Raw genomic sequence first — 13,139 nt, 5'->3', positions numbered from 1 at the left:
GACTATAATAACTCTAGAAACCACAGGCTTCAATCCCCGCTTGGCCGTGGAAACCCTTTCGATAAGTCACACTCTCTCAGCCTCAGAGGCAAACTCCCTCTGAACAAATCTTTCCAAGAAAACTCCATGGTAGGTTAAATGGTGAGCCGCTTAGAGTCCCAATTTCAGGGAGAAATGAGAGATAATAATAATAATAATAATAATAATAATAATAATAATAATAGGTTGACCTGAGAGTGGCAGTTAAGTCGGAAACAAATAGAAAAGACACAACAAAAAGAGACTTTAAAAAGTCTAGGTTGGGATGGGGAAACCACACAAACACCTAGCCAGAAAGAGGCTTTAAGAGAGATGCTTTAAGAGTCACAACCAAACACCTTGCCCAGAATTCCACAGCATGGAGCCATGGCAGTTAAAGTGGTGTCAAACCGGATTCTTTCTCCAGTGCGCATGCAACTGGTTCTCTTCCGCTCCGGAATCTACTTTTTTCCTCCTTATCAGAACACCGACCAAGCCATTTAAAATCCTGGGATTGGAGTGTAAGGAGAAGAGAGTGAGATCAAGAGGATGAGCCAGCAGGGATTTCCAGTTGCATTCAGATTAGCATCCCTCCAACGGAGTTATTGCTAGGGAAAAGGAGTTAGAGGAAAAGGATGGATATATATATATATATATATATATATATATATATATATATATATGAGAAAGAATGAATTAGACAGAAAGGATATATAGATATAGATATGAGTTAGACAGGAAGGATCTCTCTCTCTCTCTCTCTCTCTCTCTCTCTCTCTCTCTATATATATATATATATATATATATATATATGATTTAGAGAGAAAGGATATGTGTGTCTCTGTGTTAGAGAGAATATATATATGAGTTAGAGAAAATATATATATTTATCTTTTCTCTCATAGACACACACACACACACACAGACTTTCTCTCTAACTCATTTTCTGTTTCAATGGTGATTTGAATGCAATATTCAAATTGCAATATCCTGGATGAAATAAACTGAATGAAATATTCAAATGTCAATATATTGAATACAATATTCAAACTGAAATGTCTTGAATGCACTATTCAAATTGCAACACATTGAATGCAATATATATAGGTAAAGAAGGTAAAGAAGAGGGGATAGATAGATAGATAGATAGATAGATAGATAGATAGATAGAGATATCCCCTCTTCTTTACCTTTCCCTACTCCCAAGCCGGTGGCAGTTTCCAAGGGGCTGATAAGTGGCAGAGGCACAACCCATCCTTTACTTTAAATTCCTCACCCTCCTGCAATCCTCTAAGGCTGGATGGAGGAGAAAACTGCATTTGTCGGCTAGAGGCCTCTTAAGACATTACTCCTCTAGAAGCCTTGCAAGGCACAGAAAGGAGAAAACAGAAAAGAAGCGGCCTTTCCTAATCCCTGCTTCCCTGGAGGACTCCTTGTTCTTAGGACTTGCCTAAACCGGATCAAGGCCAGACTTAGTCCATTTCCAGCTGCAGGGCGTCCATTTTCCATTCCAAGTGCACCAGCCTTTCTCTTTTCTCCTTCCCAGCCTCTGGGCCATTTGCAACAGGAGAGGGCCCAACTCCTTTGCTCTTCCTAAGACTAAGGCAATTTATTTTAAAAAAAAGTCTAGTTCCTAAATCTTTGAATTTGAGAAATGCAATCCAGCCAGAAACAGTGTGACCTAGTGGTTGGAGTGTTAGACTAGGGCTTTGGGAGAGGAAGGCGGAAAGCCTTGCTCAGTCTTGGAAAAACCAGAGTGATTCTGGTTTTTCTCTCTCAGCCTCAATGAAAAATCTCCCCACCCTGAAGAAAGTAGGTTGTCCTTAGTAGTGTCTCGGTAAATCGAAACAGCCTTAAAGGCACACAACAACAACAACTCCCCAGCCCAATATCAGAGGATGGGAGGACCACAAGATTAATATTACGCCTATTTCTTTAAGTCTTACACACAGAGAGAGAGACCACCACCATCACCCCCACAGCCTAACACCAAAGGATGGGAGGACTAGAAGTGTTAATATTAAACCCATTTTGTAAGTCTTGCACACACACACACACACACACACACACACAGCCTAAGACCAGAGGATGGGAGGACCACAAGGATAATATTCCCCCTGTTTTGTAAATCTTATACACACACACAACACCCCCAGGCTAAGACCAGCGGATGGGAGGTCCACAATGTTTGATATTAAGCCCATTTACACACACACACACACCAGCCTAAAACCAAAGGATTGGAGGACCACAAGGTTAATATTAAGCCCAGATATACATACACAGACACACACATATATACACACACAGCCCAAGACCAGAGGATAGGCGGATCACGTCGTCAATACTGAGCCCATTTTGTAGGTCTTACACACATAGAGAGGGCCTCCTCTTCAATCTCCAGCTTTGTCCACTCTTTCAGACTTGACACAAAACGACTTTTGTAGATAAGGCCTTCTCTCCCAGACCAAAACCCTCCTCTCTCATCCACCTTTAACCAGCAGCCCCTAGTCTACGGAGGAGAATCACTAGATAAGAGGCAGCCAAACGCACTCCCTGGCCAGATAGGAAACCATTGTCATGCTGAGATTCAGTCCTCCCCAGAACTGAACCCTTTTAAAGGCCACTCACTTTAAAAGCAGTCCTATTCAGCAAAAACATGGAGCTGGGCTCTGCTTTCCTCTCTTTCCTTTCAGAGGCAAGAAGTCCAAACCTACATGTGACTTGATCCAACCTTATTTCTGACCCTACAGCATACAACGTACAACGCCCAGATAACGTACAAGGAATTGGTCCACTTAATCTGTCTCCGGATTAACTACTGCCCCCAGGTTTAAGATCTCCTGTCCTCCACACTTCTAAAGCACTCCTCATTTCCTCCCTCCTTTTAAAAAAACAAACTCGCTGCATTCTCAGACATCCATCTTTAAGGGAAAGTGTGGTAGAATGGTTAAAATCCAGAATTTTACTAATGCAAAGGTTGATAATCTATAATCAATAATCTATAACAAAAGGACGGTCTCAGAGAAATTCAGTGTTGTTTTCCCTGGTAAAAACATCCACGCCAAAGTCATTCTTTTGACTTAGGACTCCCAGAATCCCTTATCGGCCCTCCTCTCTGGGATTTGTAATCCATAATAATAATAATAATAATAATAATAATAATAATAATAATAATAATAATAATAATAATAATAATGCAATTTCCAGATTCTGGACAGGATCACCGCTTTAGATCCCACCTCATTGATTTCCAGATCTTATTTAGAGGGGGAACAAACTTGGAGAGTGCTTTTAAGTTGGGTGTTTTCAAAAAAAATTGGGCGGTATAACAAGATGAGATTTGGCATTAGTAAAAAAATAACAATAACACACACACAGTGGTTTATTGAGTAGGTACAGGGGTTTACACCTTTCCATAGTAATCCGACTCCACATTGAATTGAGGATGGTTATCATTATTATTATTTTAATTTTGTTGTTGTTTAGATTTTGTGTTCTTAAGGACCGAAGTGCACATTTCATTAACAAAGAGCTGTTAGGGGCAGAAGAAAGAAAATAATAATAATAATAATATTTTCCAACGAGTGAGCGACCAGGAGCAAAAAAGGGGCACAACACTGAAGTCTTATCTAATCCCCAAAACACGGAAACCTGGGGCAGAGACTGAACCCCTCGAAGTTTCTCCAAGTGGGCAAGTACTAAACAGATACACTTCACATATAACTCACGAAACCTTCAAGACTGTTTCCTCCCCCCACTTTTTTTTGTCCTGTGTTTTCTCTACAAACAAAAGAAACATTCATGGGGGGGGGGGGGGAGAATATTAAATCCATAACTAGGGAGGCCACATTATTTTTCTCTTCTTCTTACCACGCTGCAGTTTTCCTCTTCGTCTCTTCAAATACGGAATGCTTTTCTTCCCAGATCCACATTTCTTTCTTTCTTTCTTTCTTTCTTTCTTTCTTTCTTTCTTTCTTTTCCCGAGGGGGAGACTAGGGGAGGGAAATTGCACATAAATAAACCAGACGATCCCAAAAAATAAACAACCACACCACCAAGAAGAAGAAGAAGAAGAAGAGTCCGCCCGGGAAAGCTGGAGAAAGTCCTCCTCTTTCACTGCTTCAGCTCCAAAGCCCAGACATGCTGCGGCCAGCCAGTCCGTCCCTTGGTTTTCTTGTCGTTGTTGCCCACGGTGCTTTTCAAAATCTCGTTCTGTTTGGGCAAAGAAGGCAGAGAGGAGAAACAAAGAGGTTACCTCCTTGAGTACGTTTCTTCTCCCCCCCCCCCCTTATAGGCAAAGGGGATCTTATGTAGCATCCGTACTGCAAAAAAACCCCACCAATTCGCTTTGACGCCGCAATAGCTGCCAGGGCTCAAAGTTGTGGAATTCTAAAAGTTTGCAGTTCGTTCTGGCACCAGAGCTCTCCGACAAAGAAGGTGAAATGTCTCACAGAACTATAATTCCCAGAATTCCACAGCACTGAGCCTCGGCAGTCAAAGGGATGTCCAAGCGGGTTATTTTTCTGCAGTACGGAACTTGAGAGGAACTGAAAGGAAGAAGTGAAAGGAATGAAAGGAAGAAAGAAAGAAAGGAGCTTGCTTAGACTTGTACTGCTTCTTTCTTTCAGTTCGTCTCAAAGGTGCTGCAAGGTCAGGAGTGACCAGACGCCCTCAAAGGAGGCACAAAGGAGGACGAGGCACCCCAAAGTGGAGGACAGGCACGAAACATGACCAAAGAAATAAAAGTTAAAAACCCTCAGGTTAAATCTAAACGCCTGCTCCTCCCAGTCCTGCTCAAATGGAGGAGATTTGGGAGTTCCTCCTGGACAGGAGGTTGAAATGTAGGATCTGTCCTGGAAAAAGAGGACTTCTGGTCACCCTGGGCAAGATCCCTTTGCAGACTGGTTTTCCAGACCGACACTACGAGGTCTTTGCATTTTTCTCTTCTGGTTCGCCTCCTCCCACCCGAACCTACATCCCAAAGGCCGAAACTCCTCCGTCAATTTCGGATCAAGCCCTCCCACAATCAACCCGGATCCTTCGGCTTTGAAGCCACTTTTTCTTCGAAATACAGTTCGGGAAAGAACTGAGAGAGACCCGATTCACAAAGCCGTTAGGACTAGGTAATCGTCTCCCCACAGACCAAAAGAAAGCGCCATTGAACTCAATGGGACTTCTTTCGGAGCAGGCGCGTTTGAAAGCAATGCGGAGCAAGCAGAGGAAACAATCTCAAAACAACAACAACAACAACGGAATAGAAGTCAAATTGGTTTCGTCTCCTCCTGCCCGTCCTGGATCCGGCTTCCACGTTTTCTGAACCGGTTTGAAACAGGAGTCAGAAACTGTAAGGCCGCCAAGCTAAGTCGGATCTCGTTGTTGTTGTTGTTGTTGTGTGCCTTCCAGTGGTTTCCGACTTATGGCGGCTGTCTCGTGGGCTTTCTTTGGCAAGATTTGTCCAGAGGGGGTTTGTCATTGCCATCGTCTGAAGCTGAGAGAGTGTGACTTGGGCAAGGCCACCCAGTGGGTTTCAGGGCCGAGCTGGGAATCGGACCCTGGTCTTCACAGTCGCAGTCCAACACTCAAACCACTGATTTTTTTTTTAAACCCATACATATATGTGTGTGTGTGTGTGTGTGTGTGTGAATGCCTATACAGGAGACCACTTGAAGGCACATGACACAGTCTCCCTTGAAAATAAAAGAAGATCCCATGGATCCCAGATCAGTTCAACCGAGTTTCATTTTTCAAGCCGGGCCAGTCCTGCCTCTGAATAAAACCGGGTGTCTACAAAATAAATCTTTCTCTCTCTCACACACACACGTCGGATGAATTTCCACCCCCACATCCATCATCCCCTGGCTACACATCTGTATACTATCTACACAGTAACAACCAGCAGGGGAAACTCGTTTATTTCATTTATTCCTTCCCCTCCTCTATTCCAACGCGTGTTACACGTGTTCGGCTAACTCGATTGTAAAGGGATACATCACAACCGGGGATAAATCTTTGAGGAACCCAGGAGTGTGGGAGGTTTCCCGGGAGGGAGCTATTTTTTTGTGGGAACACCGAAACCGGCTCCTACAGACTTCTCTGAGTAGTTCCGCAGATTTATGTCTCCTCCTGCCCTGGTTAAGGAATCTTCCTTCCTTCCTTCCTTCCTTCCTTCCTTCCTTCCTTCCTTCCTTCTCTTTCACACACGATGAAATTAATATTGGAGATATGCTATGCATTTTTAAAAATTATTATTCCAAGGGTGACCTCTGAGGTTTTTTTAGGCCCCGGGGTCATCAACTTTTCGGCCCTGGCAGCTCCCCAAACAAAAAATTATGATCCAGCCTTGTCAAGTGAGTTTTGGGAGTCAAGGGTTCAAATCCTCCCCTCCGCATGGCGACCTTGGGCGAGTCACTCTCAGCCTCACAGGAAGGCGACAGCAAAGAAATAAACATTGCCAAGAAAATCCTAGGAGATAAAGTCCAAAACACACTGCAGGAATAATCCAGTCTGAGACCGTTTAACTGCCCTGGCTCAATGCTAGGGAATTTTGGGAACTGTAGTGTTTGTGAGACATTTAGCCTTCTCTGTCACAGAGCTCTAGTACCACAACAAACTACAATTCCCAGGATTTCCCAGCACTGAGTCAGGGCGGTTAAAGCGGTCTCAAACTGGGTTATTTCTGCAGTGTGTTTCGGACCAAACTCATCTGAGTTGGCCTGAAGGCGCATAAACAAGGGTCCATGTATATTATCTTATAACAGAAGACTTTATATATACAGTAAATAAACCCTGAAATCATCTTAGAGTTTGGTTTCCAAACTAGATTTTCTCTCCCTGCGGGAGGGATGCATTCAAATCCTTTTTGGCCCCAATCCACTGTGTCTGTGTTAAATGTAGTCTTTAGATACAATTCTTATCAATTTAAAGGAAGGACTTTTTGGGTGCTTAGACACAACGGGAAAAACAAAGATAGGAGAAGATTTTATATTCTAGGCATCTATCTTCCAGATTTTTTTTAAAAAATCATGGCCATTTTAATGCGGTTAAAATTCAGGTGTTTGACCAGCTGAGAATATTAGTCAGTGTTTCATCCCCAATATATTTAAAAGGGAGCAAAACAAATCACTGGGAAAAAAAATCTGCTATTATAAAAGCAGGCTTCCCCAAATCTCCATTATAAATGGGGTTTTATGAGTTAATTCTTGGCTTGCTAAAATATGATATTTTGAATGACCGACAGAAGAAAGAGACACTCTTTGACAGAAGCATAAACTAAACTGGAAGATGCTCAGGGCCTAAAAATTCTAGCCCAGGAGACCCGAAAGGTCCAGTTTACTATATTTCCAGTATACTAATACTTCCAGTTTACTATCGGGTGGCCATAAATCGGAAAGGACTTGAAGGCACACACAGCAACTACCACCGCCAATATTAACTAAAAACACGCTTTGAAGGTTAAACGCTGAGGAAGGAGAACCAATGGAAAGTGAACCGAGTCTGAGGAGTAAAAAAGTCTGAATGGAGGCTTGCCTTTCTAAACCGCTAGCGAAAGCCATCCATTTTGCAGCCACATCCTTTGCAGATTGCGGCCTGATGCGATTACGAGGAAGAAAAGGCAACGCTCTCTCGGGTCTCGTAAATCTGAAATCTGCAACTGGGACTCAAGCCTAGGATCGCCCCACTCCGATCTTGTGGGTTGTTGTCCCCTAATATTCACACAACACAACACACACACTTTCCAAGGGTGCGTTTAAAATCTCCAGCTTGATCTCCTTTCCCAGAGAATGATTGCTTATGCGGGCCTCAAGTCACAATCTCCCAATTGCATGCAAGCACCTCTGACTGGCTTTAAGCAGTGCTGTGTGAATTTGGCAAAGTCTTGGGGATGGGACTCACGTCAGAAATAATCCAGATTGAGACCGCTTTCTAACTGCGCCGGCTCAGTGATAGGGAGTCCTGGGAACTGCAGTGTTGTGAGATGTTTAGCCTTAGCTCTGGTGCTACAATAAATTAGAATTCTCAGGATCCTCTAGCACTGGAGCCAGGGCAGTTGAAGCGGTCTCAAACCGGATTTATTTCTGAAGTGTGTTTTGGACCTCAAAGGCCGTCTCTTGTGCCTCAAAGGGAGTGTAAATCCGGAGCGCCAAAGGCACAGACCGCTTGGAAATAAGCTCCAAGGGGAACAAAATGCTGCATTTCCTCATAGGCCAGGGCTGGTTCTTTCTCTCCGAACTGCCTCAAATTTGGATTCGGAAGAGACTAGAGGTTTAGGAGATCCAGGCCCTGGGGCTCCTATTCCCTCTGTTGTTACAAAGGCCTTTCTTTCGCATGAAGATACACGAATCCATATGCAAACCGATTAGTTTCCAGCCTACTACAAGCCTGTCTCAAAATATTCAGATCCAGGGGGTTGGAAGGGGGGGAAATCCTGGGCCTTTCAGGAGGGTTTGCTCTTGCATCTCTTACTCCCAAACAACCCAGAACAACCTCCCAAGGACCCGATCCTTAAACGCTCTGACTTTGTGGAAATGGGGGAGATCCCAGGACTGGTGTCGAAAACAATGCATCCAGATCCCTTAAATCCAGACTTTGTATGGACAGTTGTTGTTTTTTAAAAGGTAAAGCCCAGCAGGGATCTACCCAATGGAGTCTAGTGGAAAAGATCTACACTTCCAGTTTATTTTTAAAAAACAGGAATTCCAGGTACATACTTTGCATACCAGAACTAAGGGCACTTCTGGAGCCCCTTGATGGTTCCTGAAGTAAGTGGGAGCCAGAAATCCTGGCCGATCTACTCTAAGAAATCTACCTGTAGATCCTGGGTTCAGGTTCTGGGCCCACTCGTTTTGTCCTTTTGTTGTTGTTACGCTGTGCCTTCCAGGCACGAACAGGGTAGCTAGCTTTTTCATTGCCCCCCTAAGAAAAAATGTCTATATTGTCTAACTTGCAAATGGGAGTCGTTTCTGGTGGCTATTAATAAATTAATACTAGATTGAAATACTTCATAGGATAGAAAGGCAGTCTCTTTGTGTCTGCACACATTTCCCCCTGCTTTTTGTTTCCTAGTTATTGTTATATGCCTTCAAGGCGATTTTGACTTAGGGCTTTGTGGGCAAGACTTACATAGACGTTAGTCCCCGCCTTCCTATGGGGTTGAGAGAGTGTAACTTGCCCAAGGTCACCCAGTGGGATGCCAGGGATTGGAAACTTGGTCTCTGGGATCTCTAGTCCAACACTGAAACAAGTACCCCATGCCTGGCTCATACAATACTCCATGAAAATGAGTAACCTCCTATTTCTCAGACTCAGCTCCTGATGTGGAAACACAGAGCCTAGTCCATCCTTACCTGTTCCTAATGTTCCCATTTCTTTCCTTGTGGCACTTTTCCAGTTTCCCAGGCTCCATCCAGACTGCAAAAATAATCCAGGTTAACACCCTTTTAAACTGCAACCCTGGGATCTGCAGTTTCATGTGGCCTCGGAGGGCTCTGACAGAAAAGGCGAAATGTCCCACAAAAGGACAGATCCTCAAATTCCACAGCATGGAACCTTGGCAATTAGAGAGATGTTAACCAGGATTATTTCCGCAGTCACCTTTCCACCTTCCTAGAGGGGCAACCACTGATCCTCCAGCGCAGATGAAGTACAGCTCCCATCATGAAAGCCTGCGACTAACATCGTCATTTTATATATTTTTCTCTCTCTCCCATACATTTCTTAACGCCTTTCCCTGATGGAAGAAGCCAGTGGCGGAGCCTTGAAAGCTTGGGACATTTGGGTTGGCCCCATAAAGGTATCACTGTTTAGTGGATTGGGGATGTTATTGGACTTTGCTACAGGGCCAACACAATTACGCCCCAATGTCTACAGTTCCCATCATCCTGCCTCCTTTGGCTGAGCCTCTGTCTGGCTATTCGGCTACCCCTGAGTGTACAACAAGCCCACCATCCTCCTCCCCCTTTGGCTAGTTATTCGTCTCCTCCTGAATGAATACAAGGCCCCATCCTCCTCCTCCCTCTGGCTGGCTATTCAGCTGCCCCTGAATGTATACAACCCCCATCATCCTTCCCCCTGTGGACATACACAACTCCCAACACACACACACACACACCCGCCTCTGGTTGGTTATTCAGCTCCTCCTGAATGTATACAAGCTCCCACCATCCTCCTCCTTCTGGTTATTCAGCTCCCCATGAATGTCTACAAGCTCCATCTTCCTCCCCTTCTCTGGATAGCCATTCAACTCTCCCTGAACATACACAACTCCCATCACACCCAGCTTGTATATTCAACTCTCACTAAATGTCTACAAACTCCATCATCCCCCACACTCTGGATAGCCATTCAGCTCCCCATGAACATATCTCCCATCCTCCTCCTCTCCCCCCTCCCCTTTCTGGGTAGCCATTCATCTCCCCCGAATGCCTGCAGCTCCCACCATCCTCCCTCTTCTGGTTGGTTGTTCAGCTCCCCCTGAATGCAAACAGCGCTATCATCCTTCCTCCTCTGGCTGGCCTGGCCTAGGCTGGGGGAACACTCTGCCCCTTTGATTCCAGGTTTAATGGAAGGGAACCCCGAGAAGGGAAGAGTCAGTGCAGCAATGACCCGGGTAGGTCCCCGTTTCGCTGCCAGGGCCCCAGGCCCTGGGCCTGGGAGTGGGTTGTGGGCCCAGAGCGGAGCTTGGCAGCCAAAGAGGGACCAACGCGGGTCATGACTACAGTGTAGCATGAGAGCTAAGTTGGTTGACTGACCATCTCCTTCTTCCTCTTGTCCTCCTTGAGGTCGGTCTTCTTGATCTCGGCCTTGAAGGCCTCGGCCTCTCCGTGGGCCTCGTCCTTGGCGAGGAGGTCCATGAGGTAGGCGATGTAGCTGGTGGCCAGGCGGAGGGTCTTGATCTTGGAGAGCTTGGTGTCGGCGGGGACGTTGGGGATGCACTCGCGGAGCTCGGCGAAGGCGCTGTTGATGCTCTGAGTCCGGCGCCGCTCCTTGCGGTTGGCTGTGCCGCGGCGCTTGACCGGCCGGGGACCCCCCAGCACCCCCAAACCGGGCGGAGGGGCCACCCCAACACCCCCGCCACCGCCTCCGCCCCCTCCTCCTCCTCCTCCGCTGGGGCCGCCTCCATAGTGATGGGGATGATGGGCGTGATGGTGCTCCAGGCCCCCCGGGGCCCCGTTGGCGTACTCGGGGCTGTAGGAGAGGGCCATGCTGTAGTCGGGGGGCGACATCTCCGAAGGGTGGCTGCTGCTGATCAGCCAGCCGTGGAAGTAGGGGTTCTCCTCGTGGCTGCATCGGCTGGCGGCGGCTGCTGCTGCTGCGGCTGCTGCTGCTGCTGCGGCGGCGAAGGGGTATCCCTCATGGTGGACCACGGGGTGGTGGTGGGGAAAGCCCCCCACCAAACTCATCGCCGGGGCCCGGGCGGCCCAGCCCCGGCTCGGATCCTCCTGTCCCCCCGCCCTCCGGAGGAGGAGAGCCCCCTCTCCTTAGCGAGCCATGGTCGGGGATCGGGCCTCCAGGCCAGGATCGGGGCCGTCTCCTTTTGCACTCCTGAGAGGAGGGAGGGGGAGGGGAGGGGGCTCTCTGGGGAAAAAGAGGGGAGAAGGCCCCCGAGGAACAGAACCCCCCACCCCCCACGATGCGCTTCTTTCCTGCTCCTTTTCCCGACTTCTTTGGTCCTCTTTTTTGGAGGTTTTTTTCACTTATACCTGCATTTCTCCATCTGGACCCCACTTGCAGGCCCCCATTGGCAAGGCCTGTCCCTCCCGATGCTGTTGATGCTGCTTCCTCTTCCTCTTCTTCCTCCTCCTTCTGCTTCTGCTTTTCCCTCTCCTTTTCCTTCTCTCTGGGGTTAAAGCGACAGGGTTTCCATCCTGGTTTTGCAGCGCCGGGGGGGGGGGGGGAGGGGGCACCACTTGGCTGCCCCTGCGAGGAAAAATCTCCCCCTCTCTTCCTCTCCTTTTCCGACCCACAGAAAAACAGCTATGAAAAGAAACGAGGGGGAAAGATGGTGATGATGATGGTGATGATGATGATCAGACTTTGAAGGAGGGTCGGGAGAGCTTTTCGGCCCGGGCGCTGCGCAGGGCACTGGCCGCCTTCCCCAGCCTGATCTCCATCTCCAGCTACATCTTGAAGGGGCAGCTCGGGTTAATATCTGTCGTCAGAGGCACTCCGGGCCAATCGGGGAAGCCTGGAGGCGGGGCAGCCCCAGCAGAGCCATAAAACTTCGGTTTGGGGATTTTTTAAAAAAATAAATACATTTAAAAAAACCCTTGGCCTTGCTAATTGCTGGGCTTCTCTTTTAGGATTGGCTGCCCTTCCTATCCATAATGCAATTAAGCCCCAACGAGGAAACAGCCTCCCCCTCCTTCCCTCCATCCCTTTCCAGCATCTGCAGAAGGGAAGGGGAGCGATGCAGGAACCCTTACTTTGCTGTAAGTAAGACGGGGGTGGGCGGACCTGGGTCTGTTTGGGTGGGTGACTCAGAAGCTGGGCCATCTCTGCACCAGAGGTAGGTAGGTAGGTAGGTAGGTAGGTAGGCAACAGGCCGAGAAACCCACACTGCCAGGAGTAATAATCACTCAGAGTAAGAGTATTGCAGGAGGTCATATGCTTCAGGAGTAATAATATAAGGTAGGGCAATAGCTGTCTATGCATATCGTGGCATAGTAATATCTGCATGCATATTATTGCAGGAGTAATATTGTTCAGGAATGTAGCGCAATAGCTGCATATAATGTAGTGTGATAGCTGTGTATGCATATTATCGGCGTATTAACAATTGCATGCATATTACTGCAGGAATAATATGATTCAGGAGTAATAATGTAATGTAGTGCAATAGCCGTGTATGCATATTATTGGAGTATTGATAATTGCATGCATATTATTTCAGGAGTAATAATGTAATGTAGTGCAATAGCCGTATATGCATATTATTGGAGTATTGATAATTGCATGGATATTATTGCAGGAGTAATGTGATTCAGGAATAATAATATAATGTACTGCAATAGTTGCATATGCATATTGTATGCATATCATTTCCATTGCAGGCATATCATTTCAGGAGTAATTGCAGGAGTTTTATGCATGCTATTTCAGGAGTAATCGCAGGACTAATA

General features: G+C 46.6%; 1 protein-coding gene across 1 annotated transcript; it reads right to left on the bottom strand.

Annotated features, from left to right (window-relative positions):
• Positions 1-3,477: 3,477 nt before the first annotated feature.
• On the bottom strand, positions 3,478-11,420 carry LOC149312831 (heart- and neural crest derivatives-expressed protein 2-like). Its single transcript, XM_089527008.1, has 2 exons — positions 10,770-11,420; positions 3,478-4,233 (listed from the first exon to the last, which is right to left on the bottom strand). Exons 1-2 carry the CDS (start codon positions 11,418-11,420, stop codon positions 4,135-4,137), a joined length of 750 nt encoding a protein of 249 aa, XP_089383134.1. The 3' UTR covers positions 3,478-4,134.
• Between the last annotated feature and the right edge of the window lie 1,719 nt (positions 11,421-13,139).

The sequence above is a fragment of the Sceloporus occidentalis genome, unplaced genomic scaffold (assembly GCF_023333645.1).
Source record: "Sceloporus occidentalis isolate IW3139 unplaced genomic scaffold, rSceOcc1.0.p SCAF_5, whole genome shotgun sequence".
In the NCBI taxonomy this organism is placed as follows: Eukaryota; Metazoa; Chordata; class Lepidosauria; order Squamata; family Phrynosomatidae; genus Sceloporus; species Sceloporus occidentalis.
This window is presented reverse-complemented; position numbering and strand designations above follow the sequence as displayed.

Bases quoted from the DNA above. Each gene is read 5' to 3' on its own strand.
- LOC149312831 (XM_089527008.1), bottom strand. From the start codon at position 11,420: ATGAGTTTGGTGGGGGGCTTTCCCCACCACCACCCCGTGGTCCACCAT. The intron at 4,234-10,769 runs GTCAGTCAACCA...TTGCCCAAACAG, and splicing joins ACAAGAGGAAGAAGGAGATG to AACGAGATTTTGAAAAGCAC.